This window comes from Pristis pectinata, chromosome 22, assembly GCF_009764475.1.
Source record: "Pristis pectinata isolate sPriPec2 chromosome 22, sPriPec2.1.pri, whole genome shotgun sequence".
NCBI classification, from domain to species: domain Eukaryota; kingdom Metazoa; phylum Chordata; class Chondrichthyes; order Rhinopristiformes; family Pristidae; genus Pristis; species Pristis pectinata.
This window is the reverse complement of record NC_067426.1, coordinates 32,690,520-32,713,275: the sequence shown is the minus strand read 5'-3', so window position 1 is coordinate 32,713,275 and position 22,756 is coordinate 32,690,520. Positions and strand designations below refer to the sequence as shown.

The 22,756-nt window shown below is 42.2% G+C and overlaps 1 protein-coding gene across 2 annotated transcripts in view; it reads right to left on the bottom strand.

The window, feature by feature from the left end:
- The window catches only part of oscp1b (organic solute carrier partner 1b), a 45,504-nt gene that overhangs the window by 6,742 nt on the left and 16,006 nt on the right, over positions 1 to 22,756 (bottom strand). Inside the window, exons 3-7 of one of the 2 annotated variants that reach the window (XM_052036365.1) lie at positions 18,432 to 18,586; positions 17,594 to 17,761; positions 10,982 to 11,062; positions 8,419 to 8,522; positions 711 to 839 (exon numbers count right to left, since the gene is read on the bottom strand). In XM_052036365.1, the coding sequence (XP_051892325.1) occupies positions 711 to 839; positions 8,419 to 8,522; positions 10,982 to 11,062; positions 17,594 to 17,761; positions 18,432 to 18,586 (637 nt within the window). The remainder of the gene's footprint in view (positions 1 to 710; positions 840 to 8,418; positions 8,523 to 10,981; positions 11,063 to 17,593; positions 17,762 to 18,431; positions 18,587 to 22,756) is intronic. The other variant, XM_052036366.1, reaches the window with a different exon arrangement.

Genomic DNA, 22,756 nt, shown 5'->3' with positions numbered 1-22,756 from the left:
CACAGCAAGCCAGGGTTCTTTCTCCTGATGCAGTAAACTTCCCCTGAAATATGCTACCTCTCCCAAATGTATTGCGTTAGTCACCTATTCCTTATGTAACAAGCACAAGTTAGGTTTCCTCTAACAGTATGACCAGCCTTTTTACAATTCTCCTGTTGAAGGAGTTGCAGCTCCAACTCCTTGCAGCAAGTTCAATCCTCTTCTCCTAGGCTGTGGATCATTGAAGAGCCCTCTCCATGTAGAAGATGAAATAGTACAAATCTTAGAATCCTGCAAGTTCATGGGACAGTGTCTCCATACAGCCCATCATGTCCACACCAGAACATTGTAACACATTAACTTGTGGCAGCATATCACATCTAATCTCATCCTCATTCAACATGCACATACACAAGCATATTATTGGTCAGTGTTTATGCTTAATTTTAAACTTTAATCTACAGAAGCTAGGGGCAATTAAGTGCTGATAGATATTAGTTACGGGTGGGCAATAGCGCCATGCACTATAACTTTGAGACATACAGCCCAGGACCTTCTGACCTGTATAGCTTAGTGTCACATTGTCATTACCCACCAACCAAATGAAAATGTCCAATAGATCAGTTCAAATTATTCCTTTTGTCATTTATTTCAGGAAGTTTTATGCAAGGGAGATGGAGAGAGTTGGCTCAGTTTATGCATTCTGGGGTTTATAGACATGGCTTACTTACATATTGGTGCCAAGCTTAATGATTCGGTCACCAAAGAGGTTTAGGGATCCTTCTGCCAATGCACTGGTATAATTACCAATGGTTGGGAACTCTATTTGCTTCACCTCTTCTCCATTATGGTTAAGCATTCTATGACAAAGTGATACAGACCAAAAGTTAGTATTTTTAGAAACATAGAAAACCTACAGCAAAATTCAGGCCCTTCGGTCCACAAAGCTGTGCTGAACATTTCCCTACTTTAGAAATTACTAGGCTCACCCATAGCCCTCTATTTTTCTAAGCCCCATGTACCTATTCAAAATTCTCTTAAAAGACCCTATCGTATCCGCCTCCACCACCGTTGCTGGCAGCCCATTCCATGCACTCACCACTCTCTGAGTAAAAAACTTACCCCTGATATCTCGTCTATACCTACTCCCCAGCACCTTAAACCTATGTCTTCTTGTGGCCACCATTTCAGCCCTGGGGAAAAGCCTCTGACTATCTACTCAATCAATGCCCCTCATCATCTTATACACCTCTATCAGGTCCCCCCTCATCCTCCATCGCTCCAAGGAGAAAAGGCCGAGTTCCCTCAACCTACTTTCATAAGGCATGTTTCCCAATCCAGGCAGCATCCTTGTAAATCTCCTCTGCACCCTTTCTAAGGCTTCCACATCTTTCCTGTAGTGAGGCGACCAGAACTGAGCACAGTACTCCAAGTGGGGTCTGACTAGGGTCCTATACAGCTGCAACATTACTTCCCGGCTCCTAAACTCAATTCCCCGATTGATGAAGGACAATACACCATATGCCTTCTTAACCACAGAGTCAACCTACACAGCCGCTTTGAGCGTCCTATGGACTCAGACCCCAAGATCCCTCTGATCCTCCCCACTGCCAAGAGTCCTACCATTAATACTATACTCTGCCATCATATTTGACCTACCAAAATGAACCACTTCATGCTTATCTGGGTTGAACTCCATCTGCCACTTCTCAGCCCAGCTTTGCATCCTACTTATGTCTTGCTGTAACCTCTGACAGCCCTCCATACTATCCACAACACCTCCAAACCTTTGTGTCATCTGCAAACTTACTAACCCATCCCTCCACTTCCTCATCCAGGTCGTTTATAAAAATCATAAAGAGTAAGGGTCCCGGAACAGATCCCTGAGGTACACCACTAGTCACCTCAGGGATTTTTCTTATGTTAAAATATTGCAATTAAATTGAATTTTATTTCCAGACATTATAATTAGTTTCTATTATTAGACTTTGATGAATGCATGTATTTTAATTAGATTATGCAGGAGTTTATAAAGTTTGAGCTTATTTGATGGATTGATGAAAATCTGGATTGATGAAATACAAAATGTACAGCCAATGCAAATTACACATTTAGTCCAAACACAAATCTATTGTGAATGTGGCAAGAAGCCACTTTTGTGAAGCGTTGCTAAAATAAAAACCCACAAAGTCTAAAACCACAGAAGATGTAAACAAAAAATCTGAAATAATGGAAACTTAATATGTGGATGGGCAATTCTCTTTTAGGTGCAGATCGCCTTACTTTGCACATTCAGGAATTTCTGTTTCTTAATTTCAGATAAGTAAATTGCTGTAAATGCAAGATAAATGTCCCTGTGCTAATTCTTGCAAATGTCAAGTTATAATGTGCATTATGCCAAGAAAGCCAAACAACTCCGTTTACCCAGGTTCTGGTCCCAATCAACAGACAAACCGTTGACAGTAGCTTATTCTTTCTTTTTCTCTTGTGAACAGGAGCAGATACTTTGCCAGCGATTCTCATATCCCCCCAAAAAATGAATAAGTGAAAACGAAAACTGAGGCAACTTGCTCAGCGGTTAGGGGAAAACTAATTAACCATCGAAAAGAGAAAGAAATAAAAAGTTATGTTGGTGGCGATAGAAGAGATAGAGAATGTGGCTCATGTGGAGCATGAAGTCTGGGATTGAAGGACCCTTTGGACAAAGACTGAATGCTGAGCTGCAAATACCATGTAACCTTATACTTTTTTTTTGGCTCACACCGGGCTGCCAGGCAACAACATGCAGGATAGATTTGGTCAAATCATTACGCTCATAATGCCAAAGGTTTGGATGGGGTGGAGTTTGTTAAGTGTGTCCAGGACGGATTCCTGTCACAGTATGTTGACAGACCGACTAGAGGAAATACCATATTAGATCTAGTTTTAGGTAATGAACTGGGTCAGGTGACAGATCTATCGGTGGGTGAGCATTTGGGGGACAGCGATCACTGCTCCATAGCCTTCAGCATTGTCATGGACAGGGATAGGAGCAAAGAGGAGGGGAAGACATTTAATTGGGGAAAGGTGAATTATGACGCTATAAAGCGAGAACTTGGGAGTGTAAATTGGGATGACATTTTTGAAGGGAAATTCACTATAGAGATGTGGTCGATGTTCAGGGATCTCTTGCAGGATGTTAGGGATAAATTTGTCCCGGTGAGGCAGAGAAGGAATGGCAGGGTGAAGGAACCATGGGTGACAAGAGAGGTGGGAAAAACTAGTTAAGAAGAAGAAGGCAGCATACATAAGGTGTAAGCAGCAAGGATCAGACAGGGCTTGTGAGGAATATAAAGTAGCAAGGAGGGAACTTAAGAAGGGGCTGAGAAGAGCGAGAAACAGACATGAAAAGGCTTTGGCGAGTAGGGCTAAGGAGAATCCCAAGGCTTCTTACTCGTACTGGAGCAGAAGAATGACGAGAGTAAAGGTGGGTCCAATTAGAGACAAAGGTGGGAAGCTGTGCCTGGAAGCTGTGGAAGTGGGTGAGGTTCTCAATGAATACTTCTCTTCAGTATTCACCGAGGAGAGTGGTCTTGATGACACTGAGGACTGCGTTGGTAAGTTTAATGTTCTAGAGCATGTAGATATCAAGAGAGAGGATGTGTTGGAGCTGTTAGAAAATATTAGGACAGGTAAGTCCCCGGGGCCTGATGGAATATTCCCCAGGCTGCTTCGTGAGGCGAGGGAGGAGATTGCTGAACCGTTGGCTAGGATCTTTGACTCCTCGTTGTCCATGGGGATGGTACCGGAGGATTGGAGGGTGGCGAGTGTTGTCCCCTTATTCAAAAAAGGTAGTACGGATAGTCCAGGGGATTACAGACCGGTGAGTCTTACGTCTGTGGTGGGTAAGCTGCTGGAAAGGATTCCAAGAGATAGGATCTATGATCATTTAGAGAATCATGGACTGATTAGGGACAGCCAGCATGGATTTCTGAAGGGAAGATCTTGCCTCACTAGCCTGATAGGGTTCTTTGAGGAGGTGACCAGGAAGATTGATGAGGGTAGTGCAGAAGATGTGGTCTACATGGATTTTAGGTAAGGCGTTTGAAAAGGTTCCACATGGTAGGCTTCTTCAGAAGGTCAGAGGCCAAGAGATCCAGGGAAGCTTGGCCATGTGGATTCAGAATTGGCTTGCCTGTAGAAAGCAGAGGGTTGTGGTGGAGGGAGTGCACTCGGATCGGAGGGCTGTGACTAGTGGTGTCCCACAAGGATCGGTTCTGGGACCTCTACTTCTTGTGATATTTATTAATGACTTAGATTACGGGGTGGAAGGGTGAGTTAGCAAGTTTGCAGATGACACAAAGATCGGTGGTGTTGTGGATAGTGTGGAGGGCTGTCGAAGCTTACAGAGGGATATTGATAGGATGCAGAGCTGGGCTGACAAGTGGCAGATGGAGTTCAATCCGGAGAAGTGTGAGGTGGTACAATTTGGAAGGACAAACTCCAAGGTGGAATACAAGGTAAAAGGCAGGATTCTGGGCAGTGTAGAGGAGTACAGGGATCTGGGGGTTCATATCCACAGATCACTTAAAGTTGCCACACAGGTGGATAGGGTAGTTAAGAAAGCTTATGGGATGTTAGCTTTCATAAGTCGTGGGATCAAGTTTAAGAGCCGTGAAGTAATGATGCAGCTTTACAAAACTCTGGTTAGATCACACATGGAGTACTGTGTCCAGTTCTGGTCACCTCATTATAGGAAGGATGTGGAGGTGTTGGAAAGGGTGCAGAGGAGATTTACCAGGGTGCTGCCTGGATTGGAGATTATGGATTATGAGGAGAGACTAAAGGAACTAGGGCTTTACTCAATGGAGCAGAGGAGGATGAGGGGAGACATGATGGAAGTATACAAAATATTAAGAGGAATAGATAGAGTGGACAACCAGTGCCTCTTTCTCGGGACACCAGTGCTCAATACAAGAGGGCATGGATTTAAGGTGATGGGAGGGGGGTGGGGGGGTAGTTCAAGGGAGACGTCAGAGGGAGGTTTTTCACCCAGAGAGTGGTTGGGTCATGGAATGCGCTGCCTGGGGTTGTGGTGGAGGCTGATATGTTGGTCAAGTTCAAGAGATTGTTAGATAAGCATATGGAGGAATTTAAGATAGAGAGATATGTGGGAGGAAGGGGTTAGATAGTCATAGGAGCGGTTTGAAGGTCAGCTCAACATGGTGGGCCAAAGGGCCTGTATTGTGCTGTACTGTTCTATTGTTTTTGTTCTATTGTTCATAATTTCCAAAATACATGAAAACTTCCTCTTCCAGCACTGTCAGCGTCACACACTGCTAGATCAGATATACAACTGTTAGATCCAGGTAAAAGTACAGCGACTTTCACATCACTTTATCCAAATAAAAATTGTCACTTCCCCACACTTTACAAGGAGTTTTACTCTGTATCCTCAGGCTTGCAAACATTTAGATTAATCCTGCATTAAAATTTGGGCCATAGGGGTAGAACTATTTCCATTTTAGTGACAGCATTAGACAGCACAGTTTAAATATTAAAACCTTCATTGCACTGTTTCAAGCAACAGTATTGGATCAGTCTTATTCTAGCCTGTGTACAATTACCAACAAATATTCCAGGGTGCATTCATAGATGCCAAGTAAAGCTCTGTCTTCAAAGGTGAACCTCATCCTAAACTTAGGAGTGATGACAAGTTTCCCATTTCCTAAGACTATACACCTCAAGAGGTTTTCAATTGTGTCAGTTGCTGCAGTTTTGGAGAATGGGCAGAGACTCTCAGGGGAGTGGAATAAGACAACTCAAATCCACTTTCCTCTTTGAATAGCCATTATTTATAAAATTCCACAAAGATTTGCAAGCATCCTTCCACATCTGATATATCAGAAACATGGGAGTTCCATCAGAAAAATAGGGAGATAATCCATGCAACAAACTTATGGACATGACAACATTGAGTACAAGAGCATTGCATTGAGTACAAGATATCATATTACAGTTGTACAAAATGTTGGTTAGGATGCACTTTGAGTTCTGGTTGATGGTCAATCACATTTACAAGGAGGATGTGATTAAGCCAGACAGGGTGCAGGAAAGATTCACAAGGAAATTGCCTGGACTGGAGGGCTTGATTTAAAAGGAGAGACTGGATAGGTTGGCACTTTTATTTTACCAGAGGATGTGAAGGAGACTGAAGACTGAACTTACAGAGGTATACAAAATCATGAGGGGCATAAATAAGGTGATGGCCACAGTCTTTTTCCCAGTGTAGGGGGTCTATAACTAGAGGGCACAAGTTTAAGGCAAGGGGAGAAATATTTAAAGGTGACTCAAGGGGCTAGTTTTCCATACAAAGTTGGTGGGTATATGGAACAAGCTGCCAGAGGAAGTGGTAGAGGCAGGTATAATTACAATGTTTAAAAGGCATTTGGACAGGTAGACTGATAGAAAGGGTTTAGAGGAATATGGGCCAAATGCAACCAGCTCGAGGAAACATCCTGGTTGGCATGGACAAGTTGGGTTATAGGGCTTGTTTCTGTGCTATGTAACTCTAGGATAGTAGACAAATCACATCGAGGAAACCACTAGAGTCTGACATCAGTCTAATACAAGCAGTTGGTAAAATATCAGCACCTAAAAGACTCCTAGACCTGGGACTCAACACCTCCCTTTGCAGCTGGATCCTTGACTTCTTGACCAACAGACCGCAATCAGCAAGGATAGGCAGCAATGCCTCCGCCATGATTATTCTCAACACTGGTGCCCCACAAGGCTGCATCCTCAGCCCCCTACTCCACTCCCTATACACTCATGACTGCACAGCCAGATTGTGCTCTAACTCCATCTGCAAGTTTGCAGATGCAACCACCATACTGGGCCATATCTCAAATAACGATGAGTTGGAGTACAGGAAGGAGATAGAGACCCTAGTGACATGGTGTCATGACAACAACCTTTCCCTCAAATGTCAGCAAAACAAAAGAGCTGGTCACTGACTTCAGGAAGTGGGGTGGTGCACATGCTCCTGTCTACATCAACGGTGCTGAGGTCGAGAGGGTTGAGAGCTTCAAGTTCCTGGGAGTGAACATCACCAACAGCCTGTCCTGGTCCAACTACGTAGATGCCACGACCAATAAAGTGCGCCACTGCCTCTGCTTCCTCAGGAGGCTAAAGAAATTTGGCATGTCCCCTTTGATCATCACCAATTTTTAATCGATGCAGTATAGAAAGCATCCTATCTGGATGTATCACGGCTTGGTATGGCAACTGCTCTGCTCAGAGCTGCAAAAAATTGCAGAGAATTGTGGACACAGCTCAGCACATCATGGAAACCAGCTTGCCCTCCACGGACTGTCTATACATCTCACTGCCTTGGTAAAGCAGCCAACATAATCAAAGGCTCCACCCATCCCAGGCATTCTCTCTTCTCCCCCCTTCCATTGGGCAGAAAATACAAAAACCTGAACGCACATACCACCAGGCTCAAGTACAGCTTCCATCCTGCTGTTATAAAATGACTGAACGGTCCTCTAGTATGATAAGGTGGACTCTTGACCTCACAATCTACCTTGTTATGATTTTGCACTTCATTGTCTTCCCACACTGCATTTTCTGTAATTATAGCACTATATTCTGCATTCTGTTATTGCTTTTCCTTGTACTACCTCAATGCACTGTGTAATGAAATGATCTGCATGCAAAACAAAGTTCTCACTGTACCTCGGTACATGTGACAATAATAAACCAATTTACCAAGTTTGAGAATGATCCACTTAATTTCCTTTACCAATTGGCATTGACTTTTGAATCCATTGCTGATTTAAATGAGAAGGAATAGGAAGTCAACAGCAACCCTGGAGCAGTCATTACCCCTTCTCTTGACCCCAAAATAAGTCCTCCACGTACCATTCACTGCTTCCCAAGTTTCATTTTATAAAACAACAATTCACCCTGCTTATTTAGCAAATCACTGTGTAGGATTTTTCACAGGTGTTTTGGAAGTCTAATGTATTGCGGGGTGTGTTATAACATAGGTGGGATCACAACTTTACAGGGAAAAGGAGCTGATTTATTTATGTGATGATTTCAATGAAATGAGGAGAGAGGATTTTTTAGTTGATCAGTTCATGTGGATGGATGCCTTGTCTTATGATCTTGTGCCTGCCCAACAGAATGATCATTAAACATGAAGATTTAGAGTGGGAAAATGCAGAAAAAAAAACTGTTTTATTGCTTGGTTACATTTTAGAAGCGTGCGAGAAACCAAAGCAGTGATGTTTAGAAAATAGCAAGGAATAAGGAAAATATACACAATTAAAGCAAGTAATTTTCCTTCTCCTGCAATGAAGCTCAAGCGCAAGATGGTGGCAATGTGGACAGGAAATCATCACTGGGAAACCCTAATATACAGACTGTTCTGTGGACATAATTGTGTGTTACCTTATCAGCCCAGGAACCTCTGTTCCCCAGGGTACAGGCCCAGAAACCGGCAGCACAAATCGGCCATTAGAATTCTGAACTTTATCCTTCAGAAAGATGGAGACCTAACAGGACAAATTACAGCACATTATGTTATAACAAATTATAACACATTACAGAATGATAAAAATTAATTCTGAAAGCTTGTAGTACCATTGTATATTTTTCTTTCGCTGCTCAGATGTTGCTGATTTTTGCAGGCACTTTGCAACCACCACCCTCAAGTACCCAATCCCCGTTTAATTACTATGTAAAAAGCAAAAGAGAATATCAGAAGCTTTTTCAAAAAATTATTTAACAGTTCGCTGAAAGTAGCGTCACAGGTAGATAGGGTGGTGAAGAAGGTGTTTGGCAGGTTGGCCTTAATCAGACAGGAGTTGGGAAGTTATATTGCAGTTATTTAAGATGTTAGCAAGGCCGCACTTCTAGTATTATGTACAGTTTTGGTCACCCTGTTATAGGAAAGACGTTATTAAACTAGAAAGAGTGCAGAAAAGATTTACCAGGATGTTGCCTGGACTTGGGGGCCTGAGTTACAGGGAGAGGATGTGTGGACTAGGACTTTATTCCCCGGAACACAGGGGATTAAGGGGTGACCTGATAGCATTATACAAGATCATGAGGGGCATGGACAGGGTGAAAGCAGAGTCTTTTTCCCAGGAAGGGGGTGCTAAAAACAAGAGGGCATAGGTTTAAGATCAGAGGCAAAAGATTGAGAAGGGACATCAGGGGCAGCTTCTCCACGCAACGGGTGGTGCGTATTTGGAATGAGCTGACAGAAATAGTGGTTGAGGTGGGCACATTAGCAACATTTAAAAGACAACCAGATAAGTACATGGATAAGAGAGGTTTAGAGGGTAATGGGCCAAAAGCAGGCAGATGGGACTTGCTCACTGGGCATGGACGAGTTGGGCTAAAGGGCCTGTAACCATGCTGTATGATTCTGAATATTTCATTTTGAGATCTAAATCTCTGCAATGGATCACCAAAATGTGCTTTACTACAGATTCATTGCAATTCTTCAGAAGTGACATGAACGAGTTCCTGAGACTTGAGGATATTTTAAGTTTCATTGTTTTTTATTTTACTTACCACCCATCTCCTAGAACTTGCCCAATTGCTCCAAGGGGTTGGGAAGGTTCAAGTTGGTCAGTCCAAGAGAAACTTTCCTGAAATGTTTCCTAAATTAGTTGTGACATCTTTTTATTTGTTTTTTCCCCCCAAATCGAATGTCACTAATTTTGCACTTTTGGCCAAAGTTAAAATTAAACCCACTTTCTCTTTATAGGCATTGCTCTCTTACAATTGCATGAGCCCTAAAAAGAGACAAAGGGTCAAATATGAGTGATTTTTAAGACTGAGTTAAGCAGAAATGATAAGTGGCAGTCAGTGGACAAGGTCTACTTCTATGATGCAATACAAGAGATTATTAAACAAAATTAGAACACAAGGAATTAAGGATAACATACTGGTATAGTCGGAGGATTGGTTCACACACTGAAAAGAGAAAAAGGAATGAATGGGTCATTTTCAGGTTGGGTGCTGTAGGGAGGAGTAATCTTTATCAATGCTTTAGGTGTGGGGTCAAGTGTAAGATATCTAATTTTGCTGATGATACAAAACTGGGAAGTGGCCTGAGTTGTGGGAAGTGAAGGCTTTAAGAGGGTATAGACAGTCTAAGTCAATAGGTGGCAATATGGTAATGAAATATAATGTTGAAAAGAATGAAGTCATGTACTTTGGTGGGGTGGGGGGGGGAAGAAAACAGAAAACCAGGATACTTTTAAAATGGTAAGAGATTAGATATGTGCTGGTGTCCAGAGGGATCTGTGTGTCCCAGTAAACAAACTGCTAAAGATTAACATGCAGGTACAGAAACGAATTAGAAAGGCAAACAGTATGTTGGCCTTTATTGCACGACATCTGCTACAATTATATAGAGGTCCGGGTGAGACTGCACTGCAATATTGCGTACAGGTCTGGTATTCCTATTCAAGGAAGGACATATGAGCGATGGGGGGAGTGTATTTAAGTTTCACCAGATTGATTCTTTGTATTTTTTGTATTTTGCAGACAGGGATGGGGTGGTGGTGGATTGTCATAGAAGTAGAGATTGCCAATACTCTCCCAAGTTTAGAAGAATGAGAGGAAAACTTATCAAAATTCTTAAGAGCTTGCCTGGGTGAATGCAGGAATGACGTTTCCCCTGGCTGGCTGGCATGTATAAAAACATCGGTCAAAATAAAAACTTGGCCACAGAAATTTCTTCACTCAGAAGAGAGAGAAACCTTTTTGGGTCTCAAACTGTGGAGGCTCAGTCATCGAGTACATTCAAGACACACTGATAAATTTCTGGATATTAAGACAATTAAGGGATACAAGGCTAATATAGGACAGTGGTGCTGAGATAAAAGACCCACCATGAACTTTACAAAGAGAGGAGTAGGTGCAAGGAGAACAGACTACTCCCCATTCATTTATATTCATCCAGTGGAATATCATGGAACTGGGAGGGTGTACTTACCCTGATATGCAAGTCCTGAAAGAAGATGAGCAGGGTTTGCCTGATGAGCTGAAACTCCCCAAAAGGTAGGCAGCTGTACGACTGTCAATTAAAGAAAGGCAAAAACATGAGCATTGAATTTCAAACTGGCAAACCCCAATATGCAATGACATTGAAATTTTATACACACAAGCATACACCCAGAACATTATCTTAAAACTACAGTGTGCAAGGAGCCTGTCATTTTTGTGTAAGCCTCATCGCAGCCATAGTCTGTCATGGGCAGGCCGGAGGCCATTCCTTTCCTAACCACTTTGGAAGGAGTGGTGATTCTTCCAAAAGTTTTAGGAGCAAGTGTGAAGTCAGGGGTCATCAGGGGGAAGGAGTGAAATGGAAGGTGGCACAAGAGTGGGGATGGAGTAGGGTCAGAAGGGGTAAAACATGACTTGGTGATAGGATCTGGCCAGTGTCACTGGGGCAGGAGAATGACCACATTTGAGCAGGGCCATAACATTATTGGCAGCAAGGAGAGGGATCAAAAACTTGGGTGGGAAGGTATGGATTCAAAGTAACTGGCAGGATTAGAGGGGAGATGAGATTAGAATTTTTTTACCCCAAGGGTGGTGGGGGTCTGGAACTCACTGCCAAAGAAACTCTCAACACATTTAAAATGTACTGTATTTGAAGAGTTGTGACTTGAAGGTTAAACACCTAGAAGGTGGGATTAAGTCAGTAACTTTTTTTGACTGGCAGGGTAGCCTCCTGTGTCATAAAATTTCTAGGATTCCAAAGTGGACACTGCAGTGGAATCTGAGACAACTGCCAATTTGCTGCTGCGAGTATTTTTCTTGGATAATTAAACAGCTCCCAGGACACAAGTCTTTAGCAATGGCAGAGTTTGGCTGAAGCACTCGCAACCATCTTCAATCAAAAGCGCTAAGTAGATTATATATATCGGCTGACTCAAAGTCAGTCCAATTACAGAATCCAGTCTTCAATCAGTATGATTCACTTCATATGTAATTAAGAAATTATAGAAAATACTGAACACTATCAATGCTATGAAACTGAACAACATCCTAGGTGCGGTGCTTAAGACCTGCATTCCAGAACCATCTCCATCTCTAGCCAGGCTGTTCCAGAACATGTCACAACACTGGCATCCATCAACAGTTTAAAACAAAAAGCAGGGAAAATCCAATCCAGCAAATTACTACCCCTTCTGTCTACTCTTATCAGAGAACAAATGCCAGCAAATTGCATTAGTTCACCAAAGGGACAAGGAAGGATCTAAAGATTTCCAATGCCCACTGGTATCAGCCTGCTGGAGGCAGGAACTACCAGTCCAAAATATTGCATGAGGAACCAATAAACAATTCTTTTTTCTTTATCGAGTGACCATCACCAAATTGAGAAATCCATAGCTGAATACAGGCACAACCAGTATGCCACTTGATTAAGGTTTTCCACATAGCCAAAACTTATTTTTGGGATATTGGATCAAAGGGTCAGTTACTGGAGATGAGCCAATAAGTTGGGAGAGTCATGGTGCAGTTGTACAGGACTCTGGTGAGGCTGAACTTGGAGTATTGTGTTCAGTTTTGGTTACCCTGCTATTGGAGAGAGGTTATTAAACTGGAAAGAGTGCAGAAAAGATTTACAAAGATGCTTCCAGGACTTGAGGGACTGAGTTATAGGGAAAGGTTGGACAGGTTAGGACTTTATTCCTAACAGACTGAGAGGTGATCTTATAGAGGTGTATAAAATCATGAAGGGCATAGATAGGGTGAATGCACTCAGTCTTTTCGCAGAGTTGGGGAATCAAAAACTAGAGGGCATGGGTTTAAAGTGAGAGGGGACCCATTTAAGAGGAACTTGAGGGGCAATTTTTTTTATTGTGTGTGTATATGTATATATATATATATATATACACATACATACACACACACACACCATTATCTATAAATATATATATATATACACACACAAAGGGTCATATCTATGTGGAATTAGCTGCCAGAGGAAGTGGTTGATGTAGGTACAATAACAACTTTTTGAAGACAGTTGGACAGGTACATGGATTAGAAAGGTTTAGAAGGATATGGACCAAACACTGGCAAGTGGGACTAGCTTGGATGGGGCATCCTGGTCGGCATGGACCAGTAGGGCCGAAGGGCCTGATTCCATGCCGTATAACTCTATGACTCAATGGTTTTCTGAATCTATTAACCAAACCTTCCAAAAACAGTTATTGATTGTGTTAAGTGATTAATGAATTGTCATTTACTGACCATAGATCTGAATCATATGCCATGCACTGCATGCAGTCAGCACTGGCTACATTGCTCATTTGCTGTGCAGAGCAAAGTTTTATACATGAGTGCCTAGCACTACCCAAAGGTAACCCATGCCTTTAAAAAAGGGAGATGATACACAGCTTTAAGTATTGATGAGACTCATTCAAAAACAGAATCTGTGCTTTGGTACTTCGAGAAATGGCATCCTGAGAAAGTGTACCAAGACTTTACGGAAAGGTAGAAAAAGGAGAGATGTCAAAAGCCATAGCAGTACAGGAGATCCTGTGTGGCTAAGCACAGCTCCAACGTCATCTACAAATTCGCCAATGACACCACTGTTGTTGGCAGAATCACGGATGGTGACGAGGTGGTGTGCAGGACTGAGATAGATCAGTTGGTTGAGTGGTGTCATAACAACCACCTGCTCAACCAAAACTGAAGAACTGACTGTGGACTTAATGAAGGGGAAGTCAGGCAAACTAGCACCAGTCCTCATTGAAGGGTCTGTGGTGGAAAGAGTGAGCAGGTTCAAGCTCCTCGGTGTCAACATCTCAGAAGATCTCTCCTGGGCCCAGCATGTAGATGCAACCATGAAGGTGTGCCACCATCTCTATCTTCTTCTAAGTTTGAGGAGATTCAGCATGTCATCGTAGACTCTGACAAACCTCAGACGTAGAGTGGAAAGCATCCTGAGTGGTTGCATCACGGCCTGGTACAGGAACTCCAATGCACAGGAATGCAAGAGGCGACAGAGTGGTGAACTCAGCCAGTTCCATCATGGATACAGCTCTCCCCACCATCAAGGACATCTACAAGAGGCGATGTCTCAGGAAGGCGACAGCTATTATTAAGGACTATTGGCCTGAAGAAATTAAAAATCTACATAAGAGCTAGCTATAACAAGTCAAGGGCAGTGGACGAGTAGACAAAACAAACGTCTTAGTTCTCACCTGGTGGTGGAAGAGGTAGAGGCTGTCGTTTTCTGAATTAACTCTTTCTGGATTGAAGTAATTGAAAGTTGACATATTGTAAGCCCTTAACGATATTCTCCTAACCAGAGATCATTTCCAAATAAGAAGTTATTTGTGGGATGCTTTTTGATAAGGCAGAAGAATTAACACAGGTTTATAAGAGGAGTAGTCTGTGCCTGTGAACAGGAGTGGACTGAGCCCAGTGTCCGATTTGAACTGGCTATAATTGGTGTGAAATGGCCTGATTCAGCAAAAAAAAAGCAAAGGAATGACAGTTAAGGCATGTCCTTGTTTGGGAGAAGAGCGGTGAGGTGGTGCCACCTGTAACTTTGGGGCAGAGCCAATGAGGGGTGGACACAGGATGGCCCCATGAATCAGAGCCAACAAAATCGAAGTATAATGGTGCAAAACTGATAAAGGAAAAGAATAATGATGAAGGCTTTTTCCCCCAGAGGTAGGGCAGCGAGAACTCAGGAGACCAACTATCGCAAGGAAGATTCTCATGCCTGAGGCAGGGAGAAGGAGGATCAATTGTTTGGCCAATGGGAGATATTATTTCAGTGTAGTGGTTGAAGTAATTTGGGTGAGTACTCGTCCAAAAGAAACAATAGAATTCAGGAATCATTGACCTGGGGTTAACATAACTTGTGTGGATATTTGCATTTGATATAATAAAGTTGTGAGTTTGAATTACTTAGGATTTGTTTGGTCATTTACCTAACCCAAATTAGTTGACCAAGGCAAAGGTCAGCAGGACTCCCACCACCCGGGCCATGCCCTCTTCTCGATGCTGCCATCATGCAGGAGGTACAGGAGCCTGAAGACCTACACCTCAAGGTTCAACAACAGCTTCTTAAATCAACCTGAGAAACCCTAATTCTACCTTGGACTATATTTCCCTCAACTTGCCCTAACGTTGTCATGTTTATTTTTGTCTATCTGTTAGGCAAATTATGTATAATTTATGTTAATTCAAGTTTATGTAATTTATGTTGTTATGCTTGTAACATACTGTGCTGCTGCTACAAAAATCTAATTTTCATGCCATTTACACTCTGGGTATGTGTGCCCATGACAATAATCTTGAAATTTGATCCTTGATCCTGCAGGCAAGTACTGAGGTGGCATGGGAAGAACTATCAACAATAGTCAGTGTCAGATTTTGTTCCAAAAACATGCAAGGTCAGCAAGTTTATCTTCAATGATGTAACTCACCAACTACACAATTATTCAATTCATCATGCCCCAACAATCAAGAATCATGACCCAATCTCGACATTCCTATTCTCTATCTTGCCCTCACACACTTTACCAAAAGCATCGTATACACACAACTTGCAGACACTTGTTATACACAAAACTGGCAGACACTCATGGTTATTCAGCCAGATTATACATACTTCAGGTCATTCACTAATCCTTGTAGAAGGTGCATAACAGCCCAAAACAATAAAAAAGATAGAAAATAAGCATTTTAATGCCCAAGGAGGAGACATGGCTAGCTGCTGTTGGAAGCAGCATTTTTGAAGCTGTGGCATAGTTGTGAAGATCAACGATAAGGATACAATTACACACACATCTTCCTCACAGATCATGCTTCGCCCTTACCACTCATCCATTTTGACTTATGTTTAGCCATGTAGTTTTTCCTTTTCTCATCCCCACAACCTGATGCTTTCCCTCTTATTTCAAGTACTCAAGAACAGAAGGAGAAGTTGAATAAAGAAGATGAAAATGGAGTCAGTGACACGGGCAGTTATCGTTACAAATACAAATATTTTAGAGGCTCAGACAAAAAAAAAAGGGATCTGCATGTGGCGAAACACTAAGCACAAGAGAAAGTTGGTGGAACAAAAAGAACCATGCAGGTGACAGCTTGCCAAAGGGAATGGGAACACCTTCATTCTGCTGTAGAGGCGGTCTTAGATAAGGACTTCAATGGGAAGGCTATTAAAGTTGATAAGGCAACTAACCAAATACTCGGTGCAGTATTACACCTGAAAGCAAGACACAGCTAAAGAAGTTTGAAGCATTCCAGCATCATATTGGCACTGCACTTTATGTGGAGTTTCTCCTAAAGGAGAGGTAGTCTCATTGTAGAACCTGTCAAAATGTAATGCAAAAACAAACTGTTGGAGGAACTCAGTAGGTCAAGCAGCACCTGTGGAGGGAAATGGACAGTCAGCATTTCAGGTTGAAACACTTCATCTGGACAGGAAGAGTAGAGGGGAGATAGCCAGTATAAAGACATAAGGGGGTGGGACAAGAGTGGCAAATGATAGATGGATCCAGGTGAGGAGGGGCTAACGGCAGATGGAGTCAGGTAGGGGAGGGAAGGGTGGAAGTAGTGACAAAGTCTGGTAGGTGATGTGGAGGCAACAAAAGGCTGCAGATGATGGATCTGAGAGGAAAGGAAGGTGAAGCATGGAACCCAACATGAACATTGAATTCTCCAGTCTCAAGTAATTTGCTCCCCCTGTCCCTTTACCTCTACCCATCTCCTTTTACACACACCCAAACCCTCCCCTCCCCTCTCCCCCCATCCCCAAATCATCCAGTTTCTTTCCTCTCCCCCACCTACTCATTATCCGCACACTCCTCCCACTGGGTCCCCTTTCCCCACTGTTCCCATCTGACCACCCCACCTCCCTTATTTGATTTCATGCTCCACCTTCCTTCTCTATCAGATTCCATTATCTTCAGCCCTTTGTTGCATGCACCAGCACCAGCCAGATACACTACGGTTAAGAGCAACAGATGCTGATTTGAAGTTTGAACAATTATTCTAGCCTTTCACCGTCACACCCTATTCTTCTTTACGTAATCCAGGAATGCAAAAATAACACCGTTTCCACCCCCACCACCCTTCATGTCCAACTGAGCCTATAATCCACTCTGCCTCTTCACTGTCACTAAGGAGTTCATGGACTTTGTCATAATTTTGGTGATACATCTGTTCAGTTGCCCTTGACACATCCTCTTGCCCATCAAGCCAAATTTCACCCAATGTTCCTTCCTTGCCCTCTCCTACATGTACCATTTTATCCTAATTTCTCCCTGCATGCCCATCTCTGATCTCATCTTGAACTTAATCACATTAAACAATGACCATCCAATTTCTGTCTGAACACCAAGGAAGCTGACATTGCAGTTTCTTCTTTGGTACAGTTCTACTCACTTAAGTTTTTTATCATTCCTCAAATAGCCTACACCCCCTCCTAGATATCATTGATAGTTCACTGAACCATGCCTTCCGAACCACTGTTGCACAAGTTTCTTTTTCACTTTCAAGAACGAATTGATCTACGGTTGAATATTTGCCTTGCATTTATAAAGATCACAGAATCACGTAAAAACACACTCACCTCGATCAGTTGTCGGAACGTCTCATCTACTTGGTTTAAAATGCTTGGAGAATCACGCACAAATTCCTTGACTGCATCCATATGATTGAATGTGACCAATAAGAGGTCTTTTGGCCTTGGACAGAGGAGTACTTGGTACTTGAACGCCATCGTCATCAAGTCATAGAGCTGGAGGCATATGGAAAAAGATAAAAATATCTGATCCACACAGGATTAAGATAAATTCTCTATCTCAACCAATCAGCATCATATTGGTTATAATCATAATCATTGTTTCTTTTCTTTCTCTCCTTTTCCCACCCTAGGTCTATCCCCAAAACTTGATCTTTGACCTTAGGACTTTGGTTCCACCCCCATATCCAAGCTGACGTGGGGAAACAAATTGCCTGTTCACATTGTGAACCAACTAATTGGTACTCAGGAGCTTGCAAATAATGAGAGTCCCAATTTAGCTTTAAGAACCTAGCTCGCTTTAGCTACAGATGGTTGCTCCCACATCTATTAACCTGAAATATGTGAAAGAGTGGAGTTGGGCCAGTGTTTGATTTGGAATGTGTATTGCCATTGAGTGGCCAAATAAGAATCTTTCAAATTGCTACTGCTAAAGATCAGAGCATCCAAAAGGGCATAGTTGAGGAGAATGTCAGTTTCTAAGGGTTTGGCTCAGGCCAGCAGAAGTAGATGTGCATCTCTGCTGCTCTCTCTTCCATACATATAATCCCAAACCATTGCTGTATTCTCTAGTTTTTGACTAAAACAAGAATCTATTTTTTGCAGCTAAAATACTTACATATTGATAAAAGAATTAGGCAAGGCAATTATATTAGGATTTACTCACCTTATCCATGCTAGCCTGATTCAATCTCATGATGGAGGCATGAGCCAGTCGATCAAACACGGTTCTGAGGGCTTTCTTAGAATACAGCTCCTGAGGTTTGAACAGCTCCTCCATGAATTTCTTATTAAACATTGTACTAACAATGTCATTCATTACTGAAAAAAAGAGGTATATACAGTTTATTTCAAAACACAAGTATCTTCTACGTCAGCCTAGCAGGTAAATACAATGTTGAGGATAGAACTGAACAGCTGAAATTAGGACTTGTACAGCAGATGTAATCCTTTGTTTTAGATGATCTTAGCTGGGTGCCAAGGAGTGAACCAGTTATAATCAAACTGATTTGCAATGTACAAGTCAGAAACTTGAGTATAGTGAACAGTTCTGGCCATTATATTACAGGACAAATATGATTACACTGGAGCACAAAGGATTCATGGAGGATATTGTCAACACTGGAAAATCCCAGCTTCGAGGAAAGATTGGAGCAGATGAGGTTTTCTTCTTTGCAATAGAAGCTGAGCAGAGAATTCAAGCACATAAAATTATGAGGTGCCTAGATGAAGTAAATAAGAAGGACCTATTCCTGTAAGTAGAGGGTCAAAAACCAAGAAATGTAGATTTAAAGTACCAGCAAGAATGAGATAGTAGATGAGGATAAGGATCTGAAACTCAGTGCCTTCAGGGGTGATAGAGGGAGAAACCCACATCACGTCTAACAGTTCTTGGATGTATACTGGAGGTGCCGTGAACTGCAGGGTTACGGGCCTAGTGATAGGAGGTGCGATTAAGCGGAGCATCTTTTTCCAATGAGCACAGACATGAGGGGCCAAATGGTCTTGAGTAGTAAATTTTCTGATTTCTAAACAAGCATTTGGCCTTCATTCCACCAATGGATTCATGACGAAGTCCAGGGTGGAGCACAAACATCCCAAGTTCAGGCAGGAGGGTGGGGTGGGGATGGGGATGGGGATGTGAAATGTGCACATTTTATTTAAATTTTATTTAATATATTTCCAGCACTTAAAGCTGTTATAAATAAAAACAAAGAACTGTAAATTTATTTTATTGAAATGCATTTTATCATAGAAATTTAAAGACTGTTCAAAAGACCTTAACAACAATAACTGTGACAGCCAAGCTTCTGGGATGAACGGACCCACAGAGCTCCAAGTAGCAAGTACAGCCATGGGAAACTGCCGGGGAGTGGGGCCAGTCGGGTGAAAACAGTGTGTGCAATGAGTGGTACATGGCAGAGATGGGTGGTGGCCGGTGTGTATGCCAGCAGCAACATCTAAATGATGCATGGGGTGGGGGTGTGAGAAAGAAGTCTGTGCGTAGGCTGGGGAAACATACAATATTGGGTAGGAAATCTTGTACAGGTAACATGTATATTTGTTTATGATGTTTTTTTTCTTTACAATAAGTGCATTGTAATAGTTCTACGGAAATTCTCTCATCAATTTGGATTTCAGTCCAGCCTATAAAATGTTAAATAACCTGGACCACTTCCATTTTTTAAATAAGTGTGCATGTTGGGGGAAAGAATGCTGGTATGTGCATGTAATGAAGTCACGATGCTCTCAAACTCAGTCAAGACTTAAGCATTTAAGCTCATATGTTATACAGGGCCAAAGGGAATAATTCCAGCAGAGGGGGCAAGGAATTGTAATTGGTTTATTATTGTCACTTGCACCAAGGTATAGTAGAAAAACTTGCATACTGTTCATACAGATCCATTCGTTACACAGTGCATTGAGGTAGTACAAGGTAAAGTGATACAAAATGCAGAGTAAAGCGTCACAGCTACAGAGAAGGTGCAGTGCAGGTAGACAATAAGGTACAAGGTCATAACAAGGTAGATTGTGAGGTCAAGAGCCCATCTTATTGTGTTAGGGAACCGTTCAATAATCTTATAACAGTGGGATAGAAGCTGTCCTTGAGCCTGGTGGTACGTGCTTTTGTATCTTCTGCCCGATGGGAAAGGGGAGAAGAGAGAATGTCCAGGGTGGGTGGGGTCTTGGATTACGCTGGCTGTTTTACCAAGGCAGCGAGAAGTATAGACAGAGCCCATAGAAGAGAGGCTGGTTTCTGTGATGTGCTGAGCTGTATTCACAACTCTCTGCAGTTTCTTGTGGTCCCGGGCAGAGCAGTTGCCATGATGCATCTATGTATAATGCTTTCTATGGTGCATCAATAAAAAACTGGCAAGTGTCAAAGGGGACATGCCAACTTTCTTTAGCCTCCTGAGGAAGTTTAGAAAGTATGACAAAAGGCAGTAGAATCCTATGGCTCAGTCTCAGAGGTTCACCACCACTCTGTTGATAGTGTGATGAGGAATCCTTACTCCAAACATCAGCTTGCATCTCCTTTTTCCCTCTTGGCTCTAATGCAACTGTCCCACACTCTCAACACTTATTCCCATAAAAAAATGCAGTGATTAAGATCTAACTTGTTAATATTACAATTAGAAGTCTGAGATGCTTAGTATGAGCAAGTCATGTGGCCACATTTCTTTAATTGTTCTTCCCAAGAATCAATCTTGCAAATCTATACTGTACTCTAGGGCCACTTCTTCCTTCTCCCTGTAGAGACAAAAATTGCACACCGCACTCTCTCAAAACTTTGTACAACTTTAACAAAACAACCCTTTCAAAGGCCAATGTACGATTTGCCTGCTTAACTGCTTGGTGTGTCTGCATGTCTTTACTTCCTATGTCTCCTGAACCAGCACTTCTAAGACTCCTTTATATAGATATTTACTGCTTTTTCACTATTTGAAAATATTCTGCTTTTCTATTCTACCAAAGTGAATAATCTTGTTTATTCCACCCCCCACCCACATTCTTTCCTACACTTATCCACTTGCCTGTCCTTCTGCAGACCATTTCCTTCTCTGATCTCACGTGCCCATTTAACCTTGTATTGTGAAATTTAGGGCCAATACCAGTCCTTCTGTTACCCCACTAACAAGGGTCTGCTAAACTTTGTTAATTCCTACACTGATTTCTGTTGTCCAATTAATCCTTTATCCATGCTAATCCATATTACCACCTAATGGGGTTGGTAATTATTTGATGTAGCAACCTCATGGTACCTTAACAATTGCTTTTTGAAAAACCAGAATCTTTATCCGATTATTCCCTCATCAACCCTCTTGAGTTGCATCTCAAAAAACTTATAAATTTGGCAACCATTATTTTCCATTCTTAAAACCACATTTAGTTAGAAAGTCACAATATGATTAAGGTTCCTTGTTATCACTTTCTCCATGATTCAATCTAGCATTTTTCAAGCTGACCTCCTTGTTTCTCCTTCCTTGCTTAAATAGTGGTGTTATATTTGTTACCCATTTCAGAATCCAAAGAATTTAGGAAGATCCATGATGCATCCACTAGGTTTGTAACAACCTCTTTCCAAATCCTGGGATGTAGTCCATCAGGTCCACATGATTTGATAAGTTTTAGCCTCCCTTATTTTCTCTAGCCTTCTCTCTTTCATAATGTAAAACAAGTTATATTAAGTTCTAGGCTGCCACTATGCCCTTCATTCCTTATATATTTGTTATGTCCTCTACAGCAAAGATATCCCTAGTATTACTGGGGATGGTTTAAACTAGATTGACCCAGAAAGGGAGGGGTGGGTGGCGCATTAGGATCCAAAGTAGAAATGAGGCAGATGGGAAGCTGGAAGTTGAGAAAGATAGTCCGTATTACGGCAGAGGAGGTACTCGATGCCTTAAAATGTAAGAAGGTAGATAAATTTCCAGGGCCTGATCAGGTATATCCAAGAAAACTGCAGAAGAAATTGCAGGTGCCCTTACTGAGATGTATGCATCATTATTAGCAATGGGTGCTAGAAGGCTGGAGGATGGCTAATGTCGTGCCTTTATTTAAGAAAGGCTGCAAAAAGAAAAACCTGGGAACTATAGACGAGGAAGCCTAACATCTGTGGTAGGCAAGTTCTTAGAGGGGATTCTGAGGGATAAGATATACATGCATTTGGAAAGACAGGGGTTGATTAAGGATAGTCACCACGAATGTGTGTGTGGGAGATCAAGTCTCATGAATTTGATTGAGTTTTTTGAAGAAGTAACCAAGAAGGTCAATGAGGGCAGGGCAGTAGACATAGTCTATATGGACTTCAGTAAAGCCTCAGTAAAGATGTTCTGCTTGGTAGGCTACGATGGAACATATGATCACATGGGATCCAGAGAGAGCTAGCTAATTGGATACACAATTGGCTTGACGGTAGGAAGCAGAGGGTGATGGTGAAAGGTTGTTTTTATGGACTGGAGGCCTGTGATTAGTGGTGTTCGCCAGGGG